Raw genomic sequence first — 26,381 nt, 5'->3', positions numbered from 1 at the left:
AAAGAGTCAGCTAATTCTGCCTTTCCAAATAGCTGTAGCAGGGATTTAACTCGAATGTAACTGTACATTTACTTATCCAATATAAACAAGAAGAACCCCCCCCCCTTAAAAAAAACCTCATGTAATGATGGTCTTCACATGTGTACCCACTCCTACACCACCAGGAACTAAAGCCACATACATGGACTTGGTCAAACCCAGAGGGACATAGATAAAAAGACATGAATACAAGAAAGAGATTAAGTAGCAAACAAGGGGGTGAGGGATGAGGGAGGGAAGAGGGAGGGCAGGAGAGGAGCAATCAGTGCATTAGGTACAAGTATGGAAGGCTCAGGGAACAGTGATTTAAAACATGGAAAACTAAAGAAGAAAAAGAGTCTGATTACAGCGAGGATGTGGAAAGGAACGACAGTGAGCTAGTATATAGCCCTCCTTGGACAATTAGTCTCCTGGATAACTAGGCCAAAACAGTAAGACTAGGAAAACAAATTAATAATTGGAAATACTATCTGAAGGTATAAAAATAATCAACCCAAAATCCTTTTTAATTTTATATTTTTTTGGTCAGGAAATTATACAAAATCAGTCTAAAATTTATCTGCAGACTTCAACATTTCAGAATCTAATGATAGAGACTTATAGAGTCAACATACTTCCTTATGGACCCTCACAGCATACCTACATGCAAGGCCTTGCATTTCCTGCACATATATTCAAATTTCCTTTATCCAGCTAACAACCTACGAATTCACGTGCACTAAGTGACAGACTGTCATATAGCTAGAGAGTCCTATCATCACAGGGTAAGGGGCTCACAGGCTACTATCTCTCTAAATGCAGCTTGAGCCTTAGTATGAAATAAGCAAGAAGAGAGACAGCGGCTAAGAAAGAAGCACAGCCGCTGCATTGTTGCAAGCATCCAGCCGCTGCATTGTTGCAAGCATCCAGCCGCTGCATTGTTGCAAGCATCCAGCCGCTGCACTGTTGCAAGCATCCAGCTTTAACCAGAGAGGCTCAGGGCTACAAGTGCATATGAAGCCAGCAGCTCCTGAGAAACCTCGTTACCAACAGCTTCTGCAACAGTGAGAGGGAAGTAACTAGAGCCTCCTCAGGTGAACAGGCTCTCTTTACCCCTGCTCTCCTCTGCTCCACAAAGACTACTGGGCAAAATCTGAGAAAGCGAAAACTCCTTGTAACTAACAATCGCTTGTGCTTATTCCCAATAATTACCTAATGGTATAGTGAGCACAGTGCCACAGAACTCTACCAGCTCATTGCAGGTAATGGCTTTCTGAGGCAAGGGCACTGTGGTGAGATCTAGTCTCATTTTCCCTGAGTGTAAGTGGGTGTCAGGGAAACTGTCACGTGAGGAAGATCTTCTAACTCAGGTGGTTATAAACAGAAGACCCACTATGTACGATTACAAAAAGAAAACAGCACAGCAGGTTAAATAAAGCTTTATGCGGTACAGTTTCCTGAAACAGCCGGCAGCTACTCTGGAAGGAAGTAATGTATTTCACTTACTGAAATCAATGAGAAAGCGTCCAAATCCTTGCCTTTGGTGCTGGGGCATGATCATTATGCAGGACACATTATACTTCTGCTGGCAGAGCTTTTCCTATGGGAAAAAGAAGCATAGTAAGTATGTCAGAGCTCTGCTGCAGTGGGCAAGTCCCAGTACCTGCCACCGTCCTTGTAAAGCTATCCGCTAAGGTCAAACAGTGGCTTGGGTCAGGACCAATCAGAGTAATCCTACCATGCTGATCAAGTAAGTAACAACAAAGCACCCTCTCTGGCTATGCTTCTCAGATGTATCTGCATTCTACAAAGTTAGGAGCATAAAATCCGTATAGGGAATCTAGGAAATGTGTGCAGGGTGAAAGAACCGCCACAGGAGGGAACGACGCTCTCCTTGCTCACACAACTGCAGAAACGGAGAAAACACCACCTAGTCCACCCAGTGGAGTAAACTGGGCTTTGGCGGGCAGCCCTACTGCGTGATAATCTACAACTCGACAATGGCAAGCTGGCCTCTGCCTCTGAGTAAATCCCCCAGTGGCACTGGAATGGCAGACACGTGAGTGGACACACAAACAAATGTGTCTCCTGTGAGTCAGAAGGCCAAGTAGAAATAATTAAAGTCGGCACCTCAAACCAGGAAAATCAAACAACAACAAAGACACCAAGAAACCCCAAAGCCTCTGAACAACAGTGAGACGGAAATCCTATCAACAGGCTAAAGCCAGGAGGGGGTCTGAGTAGAGCTCTGGACAGCTCTAAGAACTAAGGGTTCACAATCGCAATATCGAATTCACAGTACACAGACACCACCAAAACCTACACAGAGAAGATCTGGAAAAGGCTTCTGAGGCCGTGAGTGCTGTGGCCAAATATAAACCACAAATGAGGCTGCTCACAAATAGAACCACATCACAAGATCACTTCAGAACACTCAGATCTTTAACGAACCAGTTTCAAAGACCACAGGAAACAACTGTGGAAAAAAGTCTAAAGGGCAAAAATGAAAGAAGATGAGCCCCACTTTTGTGTACTTGTAGCTGTCTGTGGCATCTCTAAGCCTTGAGAAGTAACAACGAGACTCTAGGAGATAAATTGCCCATCCCTGGATGTGCATGCCAATAGTAAAGGCTCAAATAATTAATTTTACTGTGCAAAGTAAGATAAATGGGTCACTCTATCTAAAAAGAGATGTACTCTGGGCAAAGAGGATTTATATCCTTGATGCCAGCCCTTTCTCTGTCCAGAACTGTTCTCAGCCATGAGAGTTCACTGAAATATAATCCAACAGCAATCCACTTCCTTTTCTTAATAGATGGACCTAGCCCAGTAAGTAAGTAAAAAGCCTGCTGTGCCGGTGTGAGCCTCCAGGAGCACGAGGCTTAAATCCACATTGAACAGAAGGGCTGCCAGACTTGGTGGTGTACCTTCTAATCCCAGCACTCGGGACGCAGAGGCAGAGGCAGGTATTTCTTGGTAAGTTCCAGGACAGCCTGGTCTACAGAGAGAGTTCCAGTAAAGCCAGGGCTGTTGCACAGAGAAACACTGTCTGGAGTGGGTGGGGAGTGGATGTTCAGGAGGCAGAAGACAGGCAGATCTCTGAATTCTAGCATAGCCAGAGCTAAATAGTGTGATTCTGTTCAAAAAACAAAAACAAATAAACAATGAAGAAAGAAAGAAAGAAAGAGAGAGAGAGAGGGAGAGAGAGAGAGAGAGAGAGAGAGAGAGAGAGAGAGAAAGAAAGAAAGAAAGAAAGAAAGAAGGAAAGAGAGTCAGTCAAAATAGCTGCACACAGGGATGAGACAGGAGGACCTCTGGATGGTTCATGTGTCTGGAGGGAGAGAACACTGAGGGACATGGACAGTCTTGCCATGCCGTCTTGGCTGACCACAAACTGGTGATCCCTTGTCTTAGCCCTCTGAGTATTTATATTAGCAGCATATGCCAACACACCGGGAAGATAGTCTAGCTTCTTATTTCCTGTGAAAACAGCACTTCTATGGAGTGTTTCATCATGAACATTAAAGAAAAGCAGATCCAATAAAGTCACTCATCTGCTGAGCGTCTGGATAATTACCATCTCTGTTTCTGTAACCATTCTTGGGTGCATACCCAGGGAAAGTTCAACACCTGGCAAACACATTCCAAACCAGCTCTCTTTCAAGGTGCATGACTTAGCAACAGCAGTTTCTGAGCAGTTTCTTCTGGAGAAGAGCTCTGAACCAGTGAAAAGACGAGCCACTGTGCCTTAGTATGCAAGTTCTTCCCCATGTTGACTGCTAGAGACAGGTAGGTTTCCTACAGGCAAGACTCCCTTAGAACTTAAAAACCACAGCACAGATCATGAGAGGCAGCGGTGGAAAACCAGCCACCTATCAACTAGGCCATCAATTGCCAGTGGTGTTTTTGTTTTTGTTTTAATTACATGTATTCCTTGGTGTGTGTGGGGTGGGAGGCAGGGCAGGGTAGGGTGCATGCGGACAACTTCTGGGAGTCAGTTCTCTCCTACCAAGCAGGTCCTGGACGTTTCTCAGGAGCCATCTCAGCAGCCCACACCAATGCTCTAACACTGGATACTGCTGACCACGAGGTAGGAAATGAGCCAGAGAGGCTGAGGTCTTAAGTGCTCCATCACAGAAAGCTTCATGTGCACACCACTTAAAAGAAGAAAGAAGCTCAACATTTGGAAATCAAAGCTGCGAGGCAGTCTACAAGGTGGTAATGAAATGTCGCATGGTCACTGTCAGCACAGCACAGGGTTCTGGGGTCCTTTACACACTTCCTAGGCACCTTTTGTTGTTATTTGTTTTGTTTCTTGTTTGTGTCCTTTCAAATGAGCTTTAAACAAAAAGCTGAGGTTTTCAGAAACATGAGCCACTTACTCAAATTATTGTCATAAAAATACAAAAACAAGAGAAAACAAAACAAAAAAACCCTGTTCAAAGACCTGAGCTCCACTAAAAACATTTGCAAGCAAGCGAGAGAAGGCCATGCTGGCTCGTGGTTTACCTTGGAGAAGTATCCAACCAGATGACAGCCTTTTTCATCATTTTTTGTAAGGACATAAAAAAGGAATGGCTCAACATCATAATACAATGTTTTGTGGTCCAGGAAGAGCTTGGCTAACAAGCAAAGGTTTTGGCAATAAATTTTACTCATATTCCCATCAACCTAGAAAAAGAGAAACAGACAACATTATTTAACATAAAAGTATCATCAGAATATAAACTTGCTTCTTCTGTATATCATTTTAAAAAGTATATAATTTTATTTCTAAATCCTACACTCTAAGATTAAAATACTCCATTAAACAAAGACAGTGTTAACCAGGGAACAGCTGTTACTTGCAGAGCCAGAATCCCATCTTTCCTCTTGTTAAGGTAAATTCAAGACAGCTAACGTCTCCTCCTTAAGCTCGTTCAAGAAACAGCAACGTTAGCAAAGTCACTTTCACTTGCAATTTATTATGAGTTAAAATTTATCAGGCATGCCCTCTTACTTTTAAATTGGAGCCAAGTAAATCTGAAAATTAAAAAAACAAATAAAAATTTCATCATGCATGCCAAACTTTTGTTATTTTCAAAAGGACTTCAAATAAAAATAATATAAATGAACCGCCTGAGTTATTCTGATTCTTCAAAAGTGTGGATTAAACAGCAGAGGCATCCATTTTAGTTTTATCCCAAGTATCATTTTAATATAACTGGAGAATATACAATCTCTGTGTTGGGAATAATTACAGAGAGAGTCAGGTGAATTTAAACCTACAGTAAGTGTAATGATTATAGTCTACTTCTCTTCAAAATAAAAGACTCAAGCTGGGACACCGAGGCCTCCACAGGAGCTAAGGCACAGAAACCAATGTCTTTGATCAAATGTAGTGACTTGCTGAAACAGAGAGCCAAACAGACCCCACACTCTTCTTAGGGGAGTCAGGTTTTGCTAACCCGAGCTCTTTGACAATGAACTTGACCATTCCCAGGTCTCCTGTGGACCATACTGGTTCTTATACTGCACAAATTATTTTTAGATTTCATATAACTATTTCCCTTGGACAGAACCTTAGTCCCACACATAGCAACATAATCAAATACAGGCAACTGGCACTGAGGATACAATTCTCTCTTTAATTAAAGGACGTTTTGATGTATTTGGGAGTATGGTCCTTTTGGAAACAGTGCCGTACACAAGAACTAATGGCGATGTACATCTGTGCATCAGAAACAGAAATGAAAACACTGAAACAATCTCCGATCAATCAGAAGTCTAGGAAAAGAGACAGGTACAGAAGAGACTCACAAAACCAAAATCACAGATACGGTTTACTTCTTTCTAAATCACAGAAAAGATCCGAAAGTTTCCTTTCCAAAGCTGATACCTTCAATCAAGATGCTAGAATAGGGCCTTAGGGTTTCCTCCACACCCTCAGTGTAGGAATGAACTACACTCCTGGGCGACTTTCATCTCTGTGCTTTCAAACACATGTCTAACAAGACTGATTATCCTGCCCAGATGACTTCCTGATAGATTAGAGCGTCCACACACAGCCTTACTCATGATGATTTATTCAATAATTACTTAAGGCAAACAATGTGTTTTGCTGTCTGGGAAAAGATGAACAGTCGTTTCAATTTTCTTTCGGTTGGAGGAAAAGCATCCAGGGCACGAGGAAAGGACCAAACAGTAAAGCTGGCACAACGCAAAGGCTCCCTGAGACCAACTCTCTCCCCTGCCTTCTTGGGGCTGCCTGAGTGGCAGCCCGACAGTACATCAAGTGGGGTAACCTGTACTTGGTATCCTTCACCTCCCACCCTCTTTCTGCTCAGATATGTGGCTGCTGAGGCATTTTTGGTTGTCACGAATGGACAGGAGGCACCAGCAGCAGCAGCCAGGAGGTAGACGGCAGGATGCTGCTAAACACCTTAAAAAGTATACTACAGTTCCTATGCAATATATTATTCAGCTTGAAATGCCAGTAGTACTCAGGCTGAGCAGCCTGTGCTTGGCCTTTAATAAGAAGTAATAGCGCAGCCTCACAAAGAATTCCACTTGCCCTTCAAGCTCACTAGAAAGAGCAGGAAGGTGCTTAAAAAACACCACAGCAGTAGGTACCTGACCAGTCTAGAGAGGGAAAGCCCTGCCTGAGAAGCCTCTTAGACACATGGGAAACTGATGACCCTCCCTTATTATAATGGAGGGACACTGGAGGCCAGAGCAAACGGCAGCTGTGCAGCAGAATGATACACAGCAACATGAGCACTGGAAAGAGAAAGGACACTGGTTTTCAGAAAAAGAAGACATCATGTCTGCCGTAGGAGGAAGGCTTGATCTGAGACCCTGAAGAGTAAACAACACACCAGGATGGTAACAAAGAGGCCAATACAGCAAAGCACAGAAATGTGCAGCTACAGTGAGGAGGATTAATGCCGAGAACGGACAGTGACCCTCTGAACAGACAGGACCACCAAAGGAGAGCCTGGAGTCCTCAGTATACAGCTGATCAGCTAAGCTAGATCCCCGAGCCTGGCAGCAGAAGCCTGGCTAAACAATGAAAATAAAGCAGAGACTTTCTGCTACTACGTCTGCTCTGAAAACACAAAATATCTTCAAGAAACCTACAATGAGACCCAGGAACACAGGGCTTCCTGGGAACGGCAAGGTTCTCTAGGGTAGCTGTCCACAGAGACTGGGGAAGAGTCCCAACATCTGCTGGGATCTCGCCCAGAGGATTTATCCACCCTGGCAAGAACTGGACAGAAGCACAGGTGTTTGTGTGCTAAGCAGATACGTACAGCTGCTCAATTCCCTGGAAGAGGGAGTACCTGCCAGACACTGGCTGGAGCTGCTAAACAAAGCTAATTCCTCCTGCCAAAGAATGTGGAATTTACAAAGAGCCAAGGAGACCACTAATTCACTGGTGCATACTGTGCTGTAGAAAGGGATTTTAAAAAGCCCCAAAAAAGTTGATGTGATGAAGTAAGAATTCTTCATCAGTCTAAATGGTTGCTTAATGTAGTCAGATAAATATGCTAAACCATGGCGCTATCTTAAAGAGCAGTGTGAATTCCGATGCTAAGATTGAATACACACTGTGCTATCTATACACAAACCATCCAAGCACACAGTCAACAGTTAGGAATATTAGGGTTCAAAAAGACCATGTTTTTGTTTATACTTGCTTACCTCGAATACTGAAAGGTCTTTCCTTCGGTAAATCTCATTGGCCGGAGGATGAAACCATCCACACTTCTTTGAGTGTCTTAGCAAAATATTTTTACTCTTCATATATTTAAGACAGAATTCACACAGGTAAAGCTTTGGTAATCTGTCAAAGTTTAAAAATCAGAAAGTCTATTAGAGTGACTATACTGTTCAAGAGAGAAAAGCTAAACATTGTTCAATGTTTTCTAGACATAAAATGGCTATAAAATCTTTTGAAAACATTTTCAAAAAGGGAAAAAGAAGCCAGGTATAGTGGCATATAGCCTCAACCCCAACAGTCGGTCTCAGAGGCAGGAGGGAAGGGTCTCTGTGAGCTTTAGGCCAGCTTGGTCTACACAGCTAATTCCTGACCAGCCAGAGCTACACAGTAAGAGCCTGTCTCAACACAACACAATACAACACAACAAAACAAAACAAAACGGCAGGGGGCGGGGTGTGGAGAATCCAGTAATAAAGAAATATAAAGACCTTAAAATATTTTAAATAAAGCTTATAATAATGTGTTCTTATTTTACTCTATGACCTACCATCAGGTTTTTCAGGCCTGAAAAATCAACAATTCAGAATGCTATTCTTTAGTGTGACCAAGTATATTTTTAAAAATTCAGATTTAATGCTGTATTTTTAAATATTCTTAATGCAGACTGCTGTACCTAGAGTAATATTTTATTTATAAGTGAATTTATTATCTTTAAAATGATATGGATATCTATGAGGCAGAGGTCCTAAAAGGTGGCTTTTATTTCTGCCTCTGGATGAGGAAGCTATATAATGTAATAGTCTAAAGTAGTGGACGCAAGTCCGACAGTCAAAAGCTCACATTTGTTTCCTACCAATTCCACTGCTGCTTTAATTCTTAAATTAAGAAGTGTTTTGGGTTTTTGTCTGCAGTGTTATATTCTTAACTCAGTTATCTGCACTCAGTGCTACAGAATCACTAAGCACACGCTCTTTAATCTTCAGAAAGTAACAGAACTGTTTACATAGCACCAACAAAGGGCTGAGGCATGCTAACACCCATTTTATAGACATCCACTTCAGTGATCCGGCCATTAAATCTTTCCAGACACTTTAAGCTATATGCACATATTACACAGATATGTAAACTATGCACACACACATACGTTTATGTACATACGTGGTATCAAGTGTTAGGTAATAGGTATATTTGTGAGGTAGACACAGTCCTTACTCTCCTATCGACCTCATTTTTATTCATGAAATCTCAGCTAAGCTGGTCTTCCACTGAGACTTAGAATAATCATCTTCTTCTTCTTCTTCTTCTTCTTCTTCTTCTTCTTCTTCTTCTTCTTCTTCTTCTTCTTCTTCTTCTTCTTCTTCCTTCGCCTTCTCCTTCTCCTTCTCCTTCTCCTTCTCCTTCTTCTTTAACAAAACCATTTTTGAGATGTAATCTCACTTTGTAGTTTTGGTTGGGAGGGTAAAGCCCCAAGATTCTACTAATACCATGTGACTTGATGTGGGCATCAGAAGAAAAGAAATGTTGGGTGATATAGTTGGTTGCTAAGACACTCTAATCTTAGTTCAAGAAAAGCAGGAAACTGACAACAATTTCTGTTATTTTTAGAATGTTGGCTGTAAATGGCTTTGAGTGACTTGGGAAGGGTCTCTGAAAGTTACCTGCCACCTACTACTTCCTCCTACTTTTTCTATTTTGCTTAATTTCTGGGAGAAGAACCACGAAAAAAACAAGGGATGAGAAATTATTGATAAAACCTATATCCTTAACTAAAAGACAGCCAGTGTAGTGAATATATCAAGCACCTCTAACCGACCGTTGTTTTCTCTGATTTGTTCTATATAAAACCAGCAATTGTCCTACTAACCGAACAAAAACAGGATGGCCTCAAAAGTCAAAGAAAAGTTTATTTATCTCTGTTTTTTGTTTGTTTTTTCTGGAGACAAGCGTTTTTTTGTGTAGTCCTGGCTGTTCTGGAACTAGATCTGTAGACCTGGCTAGCCTTGAACTCAGAGATCTGCCTGCCTCTGCCTCTGCCTCCTTGAGTGCTGGGATTAAAGGTGAGTGCCACTACCTCCTGGCTCAAAGAGAAATTTACAGTACCCGTGGTTCTTACGAGTTAAGGAATATACACAAACAGTACAAACACACTACAAAAGTACGCTAATGGCAAAGACTTCTGCCTGACTACCAAAATTTATGTTTGTTTATTCACTCACTCACTCACTACTTTTTGGAGACAAGTTCATGGCTATCAACAGAATATATACTGACAAAATGGCCTTCAACCTCTGACCTTCCGCCTTAACTCCAAGGCGCTCACGAATAGGTGCTCACACCATGACCTGTTTTCCGTGGGGCATGGTGATGGAAGCCAGGCATACTCAGCAAGCACTCTCCCAGCTGAGCAGCATCCCTGTACCCAAGTGTACTTCTCCTCTCTCCTCAAAGCATTTCACTTCTGCTGTAGAACAGAGCTCCCCAGGCCTTCCCACACAGCCGCCAGGCTCCGCCCCTACCTTGCATATTCCTGTGGGTAAGGCGAGGAGTACCAGGTTTGGATCTCGTATTTCCCGAACTCTATTACTGAGGGGTACCGACCACAGTCTTCCACTCCACTTTCACACTCTATTTTCTGATAAACAACAACAACAACAACAACAACAAATCATGATAAAATACAAATTCCAAGAAAAGAGAGTATTTCATTTACATGGTTTCTTCTTTTTCATTTGAAGCTACCCAAACATGCCATTGATCTTAATTAGTTAATTTTTATATTGTTAAGACAGATAACATTAAGCACCTTTGTACAAAATCTGTATGCACGAAAATAATATCCAACAAATATGACAAATGGGTTATAAGTGTGTGATGCAAGTAAATTCCAAAGTCTATAGACCTGGGTATAACAACAAACTGCAATGCATCCGACTGCAAGTAGGAGATGGCGCAGCTGCTGCTCCATCCCTTGCCGGTCCCTGCTCCGACAGGAAGCTGTATGTCAGCTCCTGCGAGTGATCACGAGTGGAGAAGCCCTGTTACTTCTCCTTCTGCCATGAAGCAAGCTACATGAGATGAGGCTGTGCAGTCACGGTGGCAGCCTCAGTGTCTACCATACTGTCTGGCAGATATAAAAGGACATACATCTTGAATACAACCCCTAGCTTTGGAGCTGGCAAGATGGCTTAGGTGAGGTGTTTGCTGCCAAGATGGATAACCTGCTCTCTAGAACCCAGATGAAAGAAAGAGAATTCATTCCTGTAAACTGTCCTCTGACCTCCATGCCTGTACCAAGGCACTGGTAATGCAGGCCCCATCTCCCCTGACAAAGAGATTAATGCAATTTTTAAAAATAAGCTTTGTTATGTTATAAAGGGCTTTAGGGTTGCATTATCATCCAGATAGTGACTATTGTCCCTTACTTTTCTATATGAATATCCTCACTCCATACACAAAGAAAAATGTTAAAGAGAGAAATCTGACATTTGCTATAGCTGCAGGAGAACAAACACAAAGTGTCTGTCAAGGGCAGAATAAGGAATGACAATCCATAATCCATACTATTTCTTCAGATCAATGGTACCACAAGTCTTCAGCATGACTGGGTGCTGCTAAAAACAAAGCTAGAAACCCAGGCAGACAGGGTGACTGAAAGGGACGGAGGGGGACCGCTGGCCACACACCACTTACTGTCTACTGATGGTAAGACAGTGTGATTACTGTATGCCTTTGAGACGCCTATAGCCTTACTTCTTCACGTCTGCTGAGAGTAACCCAAGTGGACCTGACATGGTAAGCGGAACCATTTAGAGAAATTACTAGACAGTAAAAATGAAGATGACTTCAATTGATTATAAAAGACGACAGTGCGCTCATCAATGCCAGAAAGCTAAAAATGGACACATTTTCATATGGCAAGCCATCTGCGTCAGGACCACTGGTAAACTGAGAAGGGATGTGCTTTTTGGTTACAATTTGAAATTGCTATTTTCCAAATGTGGACAAAAATTATTAGAAACCGTTTTAGAAGCTTTATCTTATTCTTTATTCTGTGTTTGAGAGAATGCATGCTTGTGTGGACCTCTGCGCTGTGCTGAGCTTCAGAGAACAACTTTTGGGAGCTGGCTCTTTCCACCATACCTGTGTTTTGAACTCGGCTGTCAGGTTTGCAAAGCAAATGCCTTTACCCACAAAGCCATCTTTCTGCCATTACTATTAATTTTTTGGTTTTTCTCTATGTAGCCCCTGCTGTCCTGAAATTCGATCTGTAGACCAGGCTGGCCTTGAATTCAGAGCTAGGCCTGCACCCGTCTCTGGAATGTTGGGATTGAAGACGTGTGCCACCACAGCCAGTTAATTATTATTCTATAATTCTTGTTCTATCTGTATAACTAGTACTGCTTTGGTCTGCTTTGTGAGATCAGTCAAGTCTTCTTCTATTTTGAGAAGAATAGATAATCTACATTTATTGCCATAGCTAAAAAATAAAGAAAGAAACAAAAACCCGCATAAGCATTAAAGAGCCACAAAGGACTCTACAGCCTCACTGCAAAGGTTAGAAGTCCCACAGATCTCATTACTGCTGTGTTGGGTCTGGGCCTTACCTCCCAAGACAGTTCCTGGGCCTGCTTAAAAACGTCCAGATCCTCTTCAGTCACGAGCTCCTTGTTTCCCACCAGACTCACATCTGCACTTTCTTGTTTGATGCTTATTTTAATATCAGTATCTGTCATTTGAAACCAGAAGAAAGGGTGTTCAGTGATTTGAAGCATGGGTGACCAGTGCACATTACCAACAACAGTACCGAATCCGCACAGTGGGCAATGGGATCTCTTTCTGCATTGAGCGGTATAAGCTTATATAGCTAACCCTGCTCACAGATCCAGCAGTAACTCTTTCCCTACTACATACATCACTGTCATCTTTCTATAACAAATACGAGGGAACGTAAGAACAATACAAAGCAAAACATATTCTTCAACCAAGATAAGAAGTGATGTCTAGTTACAACATTACCATCATTAGTTTTGAGCTCACAAAATCTACCTATTCCTCCACATGACATATTTTGGCTTTTTGTTGGATAAAGGGTAACAAATGTAATGGGCCAACTTGTTCACTGAACTTTTGAAATCGGTCTCCTTCCTAAGGTGAATGGGTAAACATGCAAACACACTCAAATCCAATGCACACTCCACAGAAGCACAGATCAGGCTCTGCTGAGACGGACGCAGGATGAACTTTGCCATGAGAAAGCAATGGAGCGGAGGGAGAGGCAGAGCTGAAACCTGGCTGGAAGCATTGCCAGCACACAACAAGGCAGCACTGGCTACTTGAGGCGGCACAGGAGAGAGCACGGCAGAAGCATGGTGGTGGCTACTCATGCGGACTACAAAGCTGGGAGCAACGCTATGAAGGTATCTGGAGGGGGAAGTGCCTAGTGCCACTACGAATGGAAATAAATAATAGGAGGCTGGAGATATTAGTTGAAAAAACACTTTTTTGGAGGTTTAGACAGAATTAGAAAAAGGTCAAAGTCTCACTGCATGTGTGTCAAAGTGAGGAGCAGAGAGAGAGAGCGAGCGAGCCAGAGCCTATGTCCCGGGCAGAGCTGATTTCCTGGCTCTTTGGGGTGGGAGAGGGGCGGGCAGAGGTTGGGCTGGAGCTTTCACCTTTTGCTTACCATTATCCTGATCAGGGTTAATCCTTCCGTCTGCCAAGCTCCCCTTCCCTGATGACGGGGTCCCCATCTGAGGGGTCACTTTATATTTTAATCTGCCTAGCATCCTGTGCTTTTTAAGAAAAGTTGTTCGCTTGAAGTGAGCAATGGCTTTAAAAATATGTCCTCTAGTCATCCCCCAGCTACAGGAGGAGTGAGAGAGAAGCCTGCTCCTAAAATCTCGTTTTCCAAAGAAACGGGCTTTAGCCTTTGCCGTGGAAGAGAATTCAGTTTTACGACGCATGCGTTTGGGTGGTGCATAGCTTGGGTGTCCCTTTTTTCGAGACTGTCCCTGAGTGGTATAGATATGAGAAAGTCCATCAAAGAGAGCCTTCAGCTGGCTGTTGTTAGTAAGACTGCTAAAGGAGGGCTCACCGGACTGGCTGGAAGAGCTCTGGGTAGAGGTAGAGGAGGTGGAAGAGCTGGACTTTTGTGAACTGGGGCTCTGACCAGAGATGGGGGCAGGGGGCAGAAGTGCAGAAGGTGCAGGTTTTAGCTTTTGTGTGGTACCTGTAGCCAACACATGAGAAGTGCATGACTGTTTCTGAGAGACCTTTTTCCTTGGACGATAGTGCTTTGAAAAGTCTATTATTTCACCTCGGGATCTGCGACCATCAGGTGATGGTGTAAAAAACTTAGTAAGGCCATCAATGAGCCCTTTGGTTTTCTTGTTAACTTTAAGTGTAGAGGCAGAAATGTAGGTGGAGGAGGTGGTGGTTTTGGTGGTGGCACCAGGCCGGGTGGGGTCTGTAACAGCCAATCTGCTGCTTGAGTGCTTCCCAGACGCAGCATGACCAGATGAAGGTGTGGTACTGACTTTAGTCTTTTGACCCCTACCAGGTGACCCCCTTCCTGTGAATGCACTCATGGATCCTTCATCACTGGTTACAGACCTAGGCAAGAATTTAGAGAATAGTATCAGCATTAAATAACAGAACTATAAAGGCATCTAATAACAAATCTATAGAAACTAGATGCATAGTCAATGTACTTGAACTTGAGACGATTCACTGCAACTTTAAGACTGGGTTTCTGTGGGTGCCACCACCTATGTGTTTCTTGGCTGGAAAACAGATTCTATTTGTGTGTCAGGCTCCTACCAGGGCCTGTCAACAGGTACTAAGAGAATCCACATGGACTCGAGGACAGTACAAGGAAGAAGAATTTTGCAGATACTAAAAACACCCAATGCTTTCGGTATAATTAGACAAAAAATAAGTAATCCCCAGTGTTGTTACAAGTAATTATGATTTCCTGAAATGTCCTTTAAGAACCCTTAGAGGAAGTAGGCCGTATGTCTGATCCAAAGTAGAAGAATATACTCATTTCTAGGTAGAAGTAATTTTTCACTTAGTTTGAAAAACTACAGCAGTACAATTTGGGTATGTCTATAAATTTGTACTGAAAAATAAAATAAAGGTTTACTCTTCTAGTTTATGCTTAGCATGATAAACAGCCAATAATACTAGGAGAAAAGACAATTACAGCATAAAATATTGCTGAAAAAAGGACAATTGCAAAAAAAAAAAAACAGAAAAACAAAAACAAAAAAACTGAAGAAATGATTAAAGAGAAGCTGCAGCAGGTCGGACATGGAGTGGGAAGTCTGGCGGAGAAGCAGCACATTTACCATGGTCATTACCAGACACTTGGCCCAAGGACCCCTGCCTCCTACTGGGACTGACATCGCACTTTGTGGGATGTTGGGTTCTGGCCATACTGCTGTAGGAGGTCACTCCACAAACACAGCTGCCCACAGGAACAGGACTGGCCACCTGCACCCGCCCTTGGGCAGGCTTGGGAAGCTACCCACATTGCAGGAGGAATTTAGGCAACAGAACCATTTGCATATGATCATGACAATGCTGAGGCTCAAAGTTACTCATTTAGCTGAAAGCTAATGGAGAAATGGAAGCCTGAGAATGGTATGATAACAAATTACCAGAACACCTTAAATAATTACAAATCGACCACGTTTTAGTGCCTATCTTGTACACAAAGATTTAATGAACCAATTTCTGTAAGGTTCATCTGAGGTGGCTCAACTGCCAGGAACTTCACCTGGCACCACTATTTCAGCCACATCAGGTGAACACTGGAGATCTCTGGGGTCACTAGAAGACACAGTGAGGGTTAGCGACAAACAACTCATCCAGGCTAAAATGTCTGCGTTATAAAGCTGCATCTGGACTGGATCTGGAGTAGATTGGCCAGAAAGGATAATAGGCTTATAAAACATGTGAAAGAAAATCTCCCCAGACTGTCTTAAAAATTCCTGAGCTCAAAGGACAATTCTGGACAAATGAGAAGTTAGGATCCGTGCCAGGTACAATTTTCAGCTGTGTCCTTTGTTTAGAAAGTTTATATTCTAATTTAGATTTTATAAACAGACCTTGAGGATATGGTCCCTTTTCAAGAACAATGCCTACATGGGAAAAATGAGAGAGAAAAAACCATAATTTCTACTTCAAATGACACTAAAATAAAAAATTTTATTCATAAATGTTTTATATTTGTTTCTAGAAATTAACAACTAAAAATCCATTTTAAAATGTCTACCATTTCAGTTAAAGGGCTTTCATTAAATTTCACTAAAAAAACACCCAACAACAATAACAACAAAAAAACCCTCTGGGAAGGGGTTTGTACTTTCTACTTCTCCTTTGGAAGATGAAGCGCAGACGAGCTTCCGTACAGTGAAAGAAGGGGGAAAAGAGATACAAGGAAAATTCACAGTGGGTTTTCAAGGCAGGTAGAATATCTTTTTGTATATAAAACACAGGGCCTCTGTCCTTAAGCCCCCAAGACAGCCTGAGCTGTCCAGTAAACTCACTCTGTAGTCCAAGATGGCCTAAAACTCTTTTCCTCTCACGTGCTTGGGTTAAAGGCCTACACTACCATGCTCAGCCCTGTGTATGTGTTTCTTAATACTGACAGCTGAATCTATATTCTATAGAGGTTAAAAAATGCATTCTCTTCATCTTTTTTTCAACTAACCTTTAATGACAATTAGACAACAGAAAGAAGTTGGAAATGGGACTATCATAGCAGACTTGGGGGTTACTGCAAAATATTTTATCTGCACTTGCCGAATGGACCCATCTAACTTTTTACAGGACAATCATTTATAGGTTTCTCAGAAGCTACTATTTTGGAGAAGAAATCTAAAAAAAAAAAAAAAAAAAAAAAAAGTGGTAATATTACATTAGCATCAGAAGGGAGATTTATTTTTTTTAATGCTATCTAGAATGATAATGAAACTCTCTAAAGACATGAACAAAATACTTTTTGGTTTAAAAAAAATTCCTGTGAAAATATTTATAAAATTAAGCTGTTTTAATGCTCAGCCAATAAAAAAGGCTGAGGAAGTTTGCAGTTCTTACAACACTTCCATCTTTGCTGCTTGAAACATGTCACTCGGTATCAAAGCTACTGCCAAGAGAAGACCCCAAAATACCAAGTGTAGCTACAAATGCTATTTTTGAGGGGAAAATCCCACAGCTTATGCAAAAGGAAAATACTTATTGAATTTAGAAAAATTATGCTAAAAAAATCTGACAAAATTCGAGGGGATTACAATTACCTACATTTTTTAAAGCACAACATAAAAGATTTCTTTTAATAAGATCTCAACCTACAACAATCGTTGCTTTAATTTATTTTTCGGTCGTCCAATGGGTTTTGCATATCGCCGTTTTATTTGTGCAGCTTTCTCATGAAGTAGTTTTCTTCCCTTTTTCTTTGGTCTGCAGACTTGGCAAATCCACATCCCTGAATTAATATATATATGAAAAAAAAATTTAATGTTTCACTTAAGTTGAAGATATTAAATATAAACCTGTAGTTGTAATCTGACCAAGGATGTCTGTATGCAGCTCTTTCTCTAGGAAAGTGGGTCACTCCCTGTTGCTCTCTTTAGAAAAGACACTGCTGAAGGTCAAAGACCCCAGGTCAAGGTGTTGAGAGCAGAAGCTGGACCTGGCTTACCACTCTTCCCTAAAGCTGTTCCCCATTAAGCCACCCAACACCCCATACTCACCCAGGGAAACCTGTGTGTGTGTGTGTGTGTGTGTGTGTGTGTGTGTGTGCGCGCGCGTGCGTGCGTATGTGTGTCTGTGAATGTCCGTCTGCCTGTCTGTCTGTGTGTGAATGAATGCCATGTGTACATGCCCACGGAGGTCAGAGAAGGCACTGGATCCCCTGGAACTGTTATATGCAGTTGCGCACTGCCTGGTCCTCTGGGAAAACAGCACATGTCCCTAACCACGGAGCCATCTCTCCAGCCCAAGCCATAAGCTATTTATCTTTTATTTCTTTCTTATCACTTGGGAGAAAGTTTTTAAGTCAATCAATCAGACTTTTGAACTTTCATAGGAGAAAAAAAAATTGTTTGTTTTATCAATCGCTTTGGGAAATTTCCAACACTAAAATGGTTATGAGTTTAAGTATTTTAAAATTAAAACTTAACAATTTTAGGTCTCTGGCACTATAATAATTGAAGTTACATGTCTAGAATATTAAAAAAACAAACGATGTGACTATTATAGACAAGTTTAGTAGATCAAAAAGCTCCAATTCAAATCAGTGGGGAAATGAGGAAACAATTCGCTGAACTCCCTGGAAGGAGAAGAGCTACTTCCTATTCTTCACGAGGACGATTCAGTCCTCTCCCTTCCCCTCCCCTCTGCATTAGAGAAGGTCTCAAGTAGCCCAGGCTGGACTTGAACTCTAGACCCTCCTGCCTCAGTCTCCCAAGTGCTGGGATCATAGGTGTGAGTTACCACAACCTGTTACAAAAAGTTTATACACTAACTAGAAAAGAAATTAAAAATGATAACTCATTGCACAAACATCTCTCTACTAAAATGTAATTTCCACGGGGTGGGGACAGAAATCACATAAACTGAGGCAAAGAATCCTACATGAAAAATAAAATGTGGCAAACACCAGGAATCTAAACTGATTAATATTTCTGTAAAGCTGAAGGTGTAAGTACTTGAACCTCAATGGAAAAATGATTATAGTATAAAACAGGTATTCACAATGATGCGAATAAATAATCAAATACAGAAGTTCGGTGTCCTCAACTAAAAAAAGGGAAAAGAAGTCATGATTTTTTTCCTTACTATCAAACTGATTTAAAATATTAAGACTATAGTTTTATCAAATCTAAGATATTACTCATATGATAAAAATTATTTTAAAGATGTTAAAAGGTAAAAAAGGAAGTATGTCTTTGGCTCAGTGGTTCTATTAGCTTTGTCATGAGGATAATTCCTCATACACTGGTGGTCGGTATAAAAACTGACAGCCTTTCAAGTAAGTGGCCTCTAGTTAGAGAATTCCTCTCTACGAATTTATCTTCAGGTGTAAGGGAAACACTTGAAGTATCTACTGTAGAGAATTGGTTAATTAAATCAATTATGGTTCATTTATACCTGAGGCTGCAAAATCAAATACCTTCAGGAAGCACCTCGACTGCATGTGACTAAAGCAAATTAGAACACGTGACAATAGGGAGCAGTGACAGGGTGACAAATCAAAGCATGCATGCCCCATTGAGACAACTCAAGGTAAAATTGAAAAGGATCGTGCCAACAAAGCTTATTCATGGCCCACAAGCAGGTCTGGAAGCCCTGCTCCGTGTTATGGTGCTCAACATGACTTGTGTAAAATCATGTTTAGGAGGGCGAGCAATGGCATGAGGATGCTTACCATCTATTATTGGGAAGAGGAAAACTCAAGGTTACGCACACATTTGCAGAACGCTCCCTTGAAAAGGGCGAGTAGAAGCAAGAACCTCTTGGTAACTAACTGTTTGTCCCCCAGCCTTTATATTTCTTTTATGTTTGTATTCTCTATACCTTCTACAATGTCAATATATACATACTATTAATAAAAGGGCAAGCTCATTCTTAAATGTTTACCATATTATAAACATGAGGGCAGGTACATGGCTGACTCACACAAACAGAGAAGAGAACTCCATATTACACCAGATACAGAGAATTCCCATGTTCGTGCATTTAAACATCAACCAACAGCCAGACCCTGGTGCTGGCTTCCTGTTTTAGTACTCTGAAGTCATCACTGTCATCGTGAATTTTATAAATACAAAATTCACTGCCTTTACTGGCTAATACAGACAGGGTCATGACTCCTGACAAGAGAGTCCTCTTCCTCCCAAGGTCTGAATTCTTGTGTTGTTCCCCTGACCAAATGACTTTACAATACTCTTCTATTGAAGCCTGCAACAACATGGGGTGGGGAGCGGTATCTCCACACTTCACAAGCAGGTTAGCAGGTAAGGACTTTGCCTGTTTGCTTCACAGTGCTGGGAATTCCACCAGGCCTCACACAGCTAGGCACGTGCTCTACCACGCACCTGCACTCCCAGCTCATTTTTAATATGGTTGGAAAGTTCACCTTTTGGCATTCTGGAAAGTGGTGGGTCACAGCACTCCATATGGAATCCTCTATCACAGGAATCACAAAAAAGCATGTTATCCTGTAATACAACAGATTAGAGACTAGTTGAGACTAAGACCAGCTGAAGAACATCAACACCCAAGTTACCAGGTTAACTAAGATGTAATAAAGGAGCCACAGTTTCCCAGTGTGGTGCGCCATTACCAATGTTTAAACACTGCAACATTGTGTTGGAGGAAGAGCCCCCCTCCATCACCGCCCTGGCGCTGGGATGTGAGGCGCGTACTCACTGCATTTTTGCCCTGGACTCGACATGCGCTGCACGTCTTGCACTCGATGCACTGCCACCTCAAGGCCTTCACATTTGCGGTTAACTCAGGACAAAACTTCAGACAGGATGGGTGTCCTGCAATACAAAGCAATTGCTCTGTCAATAAATAGTGCCTTAGTTTATAAAACCCTCATTGCCTTCATTCAATGGATGCCACTGAGGCCGACCAGTGAGCCTTAGGAACTCGAGAACAAAACCAGCTGTAGCTGCACGGGCTTACTTTCTCTTCTTTGTCTCTGACTTCTTTCCCTGCGTATATGAAGTGACTGTATGAGACTTTCCCTGAGGTAACCCTGAACCTTATCTCAGTTTCAGCTATCAGTCTCATAGGACTTGAAGGGAGTGAGAGGGAGTGAGAGATAGATAGATAGATAGATAGATAGATAGATAGATAGATAGATAGATAGATAGATAGATAGATAGAAAGAAAAAGAGAGAAAGAAAGAGAAAGAGAGAAAGAAAGAGAGAGAGGAAGAGAGGAAGAAAGGAAGAAAGGAAGAAAGGAAGAAAGGAAGAGAGAAAGAGAGAAAGAGAGAAAGAGAGAAAGAGAGAAAGAGAGAAAGAGAGAAAGAGAGAAAGAAAGAGAGAGGGATGGGGGAAGAAGAAGAAGGATAGGAGGAGGAGGAGAACGAGAAAAAGAAGAAGAAGAAGAAGAAGAAGTAGTAGTAGCAGCAGCAGCAGCAGCAGCAGCAGCAGCAGTAGCCTGGCCTGTCATCGTCACTAACCTCCACGTGCCCACAGCCATTGAGGATGCTGTGCTGTATAGTGGTAACCATGTCCAAACAACTGATCTCTGTGTGGTGAAATCATATAAAATTAAAAAAGATGGCTAAACAAAAAACTGGTTGAGCTTAGTATGGTGGATGCACACCTGTAATAACATGATTCAGGGGTCGGTCTGTACAAAGCAAGATCCTGCCTTAACAAAGAGCTGAGACTGTTTGGAATGCTACAACTCCAAGTGGCTTGATGAATTCACTCATTACATAGCACACAAAGAACATTTACTACTAGGACAGATGAAGAACATCCACTGCCATCCAGTTCCTGGGTCACTGAGTTTCAATTCTAAAAGCAGGGGAACAAGCATGGAGTTTGGGAGCTGAAGGAGAGACTCAGGCAGGACGTTAGGAAGCCACCCTGGGCAGGTTCCCTCGGCTTGCTTGAACAATGTGTTGCTCCACACAACCCTGGGCACTTTTTTTTTTTTTTACCCAGCAACATTCTGCACGTCCAGTTTGCAGAAAGCCCCAGAGGAACAAGACCAGGATTCCATGAGTGAGGGGACAGTGTGAGCTGAGGCTCTGGAAAGCAGCTCCATTTCAAAACTAATGGCCCTTTTTCACACAACCCCAAGGAGATCTCCAAACTTGATTATTATTTCTTTTTTTAAAATCTGGTCTTTAAATAGCAAGAACATTAGAAAATCCCATGTGAGAGAACTTATAACCAAGCTGCAAAGGGAAGCCCGAGGGGTAATAAAGAAAGCAGATTCTGTAATTTCAAAACTGTTTTATAATTTCCTGACTTTGGCAGCTTCATTGTTTAAATATGTATTTTGGGTTCCTGCCAAAAAGGTTCTCCTCCCTAAAGCTTAACAGGTGCTTCATAAAATTCCACTCACCAGGAGAGTTGCCTTTTTGAAGTAAGAACATTCAATATCAATCATCAATACCATTAATAAAAGTACACAATTCCTACTCTTTAAAGAAAAAAAAAAATCAAAACATCTGTATTGAAGATGTTGAAAAAAATCAAATGCTGCCAACTGGCTCCAGCTTCAGGCTTGGAGAGACACCCAGGCACGTGCGGTTGACCTCCAGTCTCTTCTAAGGGAGAAGAAGGGTCTCTATCCAAAAAGAGCATCAATACCCCACCCCTCAGAAACCGCAAACAAGCACTGGTCACTTGTTAGCTAGAAGAGTATGGTTGGAAGGGAGAGGTTAGAAGCTACTTTGATCATCTCACCCCCTCCCCATGTTGAGTGGACTAAAAACTCAACTTTTAAAGAAGAGCAATTTAAATTCCTCCCTTAAAATGGATCCTATCAGCTTAAAAATACACCATTTACTCCTCCCCCTTTATTACTCCCTGTAAGTCATACATCACCAGCACAGACGACCTCAATTTCATGCACTGAGTATTTCTCTACCTTAGACTCTCTTTTTGTGCTTTGTAGCTTAGTCTTCAGTAACTAAGGTAATTCATATCATATTAGAGCTTACTATTTATTCCTGCAGATATCCTACAATAGAGACTTTTAAAAATAATTTTGCATTTTCAAAAGTAATAGACTCCGGCCATTTTCAATCAAAAGCAAGGAACATTTTTCCTCTTAATGCTTTCCTCCACCTTAAGCAATAGCAGCTGAGATTACTACTATGTAAGCTGCCCTACCGAATTCCAAACTCTTTAGCCCATCTTTTTTAGGAAGCAATCTTCCCTTTATTTAGCTTTAAGGAAACGATTATAGATTCTTCCAGCTTGACAATTCTATGGTTCTGTAAAAGATGCCAAGCAGTGGAAAGACATTTCCATTTGCTTTCCTCACATTAACTTTAAAAAATAAAACAAAAGATTGTAACTCAGTCTTGGTGTATTGCTGTACAATAGATAGTAATGAGCTACTAGAAATCAATGGTATTGATAATATAACCCCTAACCTCCTACTGAGCCACCCCATAAACTTAAGTCATTTCTCTAAAATCCTCGCTCTCTCTGCTGAGAGAATTCATGAGGATTTGTCTTTCTGGAGATGGTTTTATAACTGTGGATTTTGAGAACCACATTAAATCTTCTTTCACTTATTCATTAAGCACATAAGTAGTTATAATTTACAATAGTTTTATCTAGTAAAACCAAAGAAGAGTGGCTTAAAATTAGGGAAGTACCAAAGGAGCCACAAACCAGGAAGTCCTTGAGAAGAAAACCCATGTATAGTAAATACAGTGATGGTCCAACACCCCAATTCTCATGCCATGTAGACAAAGCAACTCTACAAGCATGGGTCTGACTGAGGGCCTGACGTCCGTCATGAGGAGAAAGGCAGAGACACTGGGAGCATGCAACAGTCTGCACTTGTCACAGCAGATTCTGAAGATGGAGGAAGGAAAGCTGGAAGCCAAACACTGACACTCATTCCCCCTGGGAAGGGGATTCACCTGACAGCAAGGCAAGGGCTCGGCAAACAATCGAGCAAATCCTACTACAACCAATGGACAAGGATGTGGATCCAGACAGCACCCCAACCTGCTGACACCTTGACTGTAATTTGCTGAGTCCTACACTGCACTTCTGTCCTACAGCTGTAAAATAAAAAGTATGGTGTCTTAACCTACTAAATCTGTGGCATCAATAGAAAAATAACCCAGGGCCAGGGATGTAGTTCCCACCTAGCATGCTCTGAATTCCAATGAAGGTGGGAGAGACGGCAGAGAAAAGAATCAGGTGTCCGGCTCCTCAGGCTGGTTATTTAGCTTTCAGTATATGTAAGTACTCCTTCTCCAAATGACATTTAATTAGCATTAGAAATAGTAGAAAGAGAGATGATTCCTAACCTTTCAGGTCACGTGATGTAGCAGAAAGACAAGTACTAATGCACTCTAGAAGCAGAGACAGAAGAAACTGAATGTTCAAGAAGACCAGCCTGGGATACACAGCAAAACCTTACCTGCGACAATGCTTGTCCACCATGCACAAAGCCTTGAGCTCAATCCTCAGTACCACAAATTAAAAGGCTATGGAAAACACCAGTCATACATCGTAACAAAGGGATCCCTTCCTGCCCTTGGAGCAAGTGCTATATACTGTGGCACTCAGTTACAGAAAGAGAAGGCAGGCATCCCCCGCCCTAGTCTCCCAATAAGTAGCATGTCTAACCCAAGCCTGCACACTAACAGATCTATGTATCTCCATTCTGCATACACAGATTTGCTGTTATAACAAACTAAAGTTCATCTTCACCAAAGTTCACATCAATTAATCCATGGCAGCCTAAGTTACCTTTCTAAATTTAAAAATCTGATCATGGAATTTTTCTGTGGCTACCAAATTGACATAGGAAAAAATGTAAATTCTCCCATACTGGTTGCAAAACCCATCTAAATTGGACCCCTGTTAACTCTGCCCCAAACCATAATCTTTTGATTCTGCACTGATACCGACTGGTTCCTCTCTCCAAGTCCATGGAGTTCTTCTCCACCTCTGTGTACTCCACCTTCCTCAGCCTGCTCTCCTGGATCCATTCCATGGACCCACTTTGATTAAGGAGGCCCTTCTCAGCCAGGTGGTGGTGGCACACACTTTTAATTCCAGTCCACAGGAGGCAGAGACAAGTGGACTTCTGAGTTCAAGGCCAACCTGATCCACAGAGAGAAAGCCTGTAATGAACAAACAAATGGAGACCATTCTCTGTTCTCCAAGTCCAGGGGCCACACTGTGCATTGTTCTTGATCTTGACACTATCACCAGGTAAACAGGCTTCTGATGTTGTGATGTTCAGCCTTACTTCAGGGCCAATGGAGCAATGGAGCTAGCTGACCACTGACTAAAACCTTCCAAACTATGGTCCAAAATAGACTTGCCTTTCACTGTGATGACTCAGTGACACTGTGGCTTCTTGAGGGCCGGGGCTCCCCTTCCTCTTCTGAGGTGAGGCTTTCATTCCTTGTCTTTCTATGTATTCCTCTTGGAATTCCTTCTGGTCACGGCCTCCGCTTTCCAACCCAATGATCCAATGTGTTTCTAGTCACTGTGAAACTAGATGACTAACCAACTGCTCCCTGAGGCATTCATACATAGCAACTCTAAGAAACCAGTGCTAACTGCCGCCCCCCACCCCCAAAACCATACATACGGCCAAAGGCTGCACCTTTCCCTCCCAGCTCCCCCAGCACGGGTAGGTTCCCCAGGCTCGCGAGGGAGGCTGACCTTCTACCTACAGATCCTGCTCATGTTCTGCAGAGAGGTTCTGTCCCTCTCCCAGCTGCGCCTCACAGCCTCTCTGCTGCCTCCTGTTTCAATGAGCTTCCACTTAGTGCGATGCTGTAATTTTGAACTGTACACTTATCTTAGATTTGCTAATTTGAAAACACACATGCACACAACTCATCTGTAAGTAAGATTTAACCACCCAGCAATCTGAGCAGCAGACACAAAATTTCATTTGGCATAATATCTAATACTTATGTGAAGCTAATTAAAGATAATTTGGCCTTAATGAGGCAAGGAGAATAGAACAGTGTTAATTTCAAAGTAGGCCGACCCATGAAAGTCAAGTAAAATCACTCCCCAGTCTCAGCATTTCCTCAGACCTGACTGAGGACTGTCTCAGTTTTATGAGTGGCTAGGACAATCTCCGGATGTGTCACGTGGCTGATCATGCAAGCCCCGTGGATCTAGAGGACAGACTTACTATTTTCCATTGTACAGAATAAGCAAATGTCTGTTGCAGCCAGCAGGAAGGGGAGTGGGGCATGGGGTTGGAGACACTACATTCGGGGCGGCTTTCTGTACCTCACTTCACATGTTTACTGCCCTTGACTTGAGCAGTTTTTTTTTTAAAATGGGACTTTTAGCAAGGAAAAAATGGAGTTCTGATCATTTGTTATACAGTCATCTTTAAAGCAGAGGAAGTCCAGTGATCTCACTTCATGTGGAAGCAGAAGGAAACAGTTACACTCATGTCTGTGGAAGCTCAGCGCAGTACAATCGTCATCACAGCAATGGGGCTTCAGAGAGAGGTGACTAAGAGCGTCGAGCACATATGGGAAGCACATTGAATAATCATCATCCTCCTGATGGCTGCATCTGGACTTCCTTCTTCTGGTTGTCTATTACTCATGGACATTTTTCTTTTTTAACAAAAATATCTTATGTTCAGAATTCCTTTGATCCTTACAAACAGTCCCGATTCCATCCTGCAGTCGGTGGGTCCTTCTGTGGATGGGAAGGCAGCAGGCTCTACAAGGCCACCTGGAGGACCAACCTTTAGTTCCCCTGGAGCTGCAGGACTGGACTGTGCCAGCATGGCTCCCATCCTGACAAGGCACTGCAGAAGCATGTGGCCCATCATGGTCTTCCTCATGAAAACCATGGTGTTAGAAACCACATGTACTCCAACGCCTCCTAAGATTAACCACATTTTACTTTGATGCTTCATTAAAAAAAAAAAAAAAAAAAAA

General features: G+C 42.1%; 1 protein-coding gene across 12 annotated transcripts in view; it reads right to left on the bottom strand.

Moving 5' to 3' along the window:
* Kat6b (K(lysine) acetyltransferase 6B) overlaps window positions 1-26,381 on the bottom strand; it is a 173,263-nt gene that overhangs the window by 33,314 nt on the left and 113,568 nt on the right. For 6 of the 12 annotated variants that reach the window (XM_006519265.4, XM_006519264.4, XM_030247887.1 and 3 more), the window contains 9 exons: window positions 20,159-20,274; window positions 19,866-19,947; window positions 17,078-17,210; window positions 13,404-14,332; window positions 12,325-12,446; window positions 10,237-10,352; window positions 7,702-7,843; window positions 4,528-4,689; window positions 1,525-1,618 (listed from right to left, as the gene is read on the bottom strand). In XM_006519265.4, the coding sequence (XP_006519328.1) occupies window positions 1,525-1,618; window positions 4,528-4,689; window positions 7,702-7,843; window positions 10,237-10,352; window positions 12,325-12,446; window positions 13,404-14,332; window positions 17,078-17,210; window positions 19,866-19,947; window positions 20,159-20,274 (1,896 nt within the window). Of the gene's footprint in view, window positions 1-1,524; window positions 1,619-4,527; window positions 4,690-7,701; window positions 7,844-10,236; window positions 10,353-12,324; window positions 12,447-13,403; window positions 17,043-17,077; window positions 17,211-19,865; window positions 19,948-20,158; window positions 20,275-26,381 lie in introns of those variants that run through there. The other 6 variants (NM_001205241.1, NM_017479.3, XM_017316083.2 and 3 more) reach the window with 4 other exon arrangements.

The sequence above is a fragment of the Mus musculus genome, chromosome 14 (genome assembly GCF_000001635.26).
Source record: "Mus musculus strain C57BL/6J chromosome 14, GRCm38.p6 C57BL/6J".
Classification (NCBI taxonomy): domain Eukaryota; kingdom Metazoa; phylum Chordata; class Mammalia; order Rodentia; family Muridae; genus Mus; species Mus musculus.
This window is presented reverse-complemented; position numbering and strand designations above follow the sequence as displayed.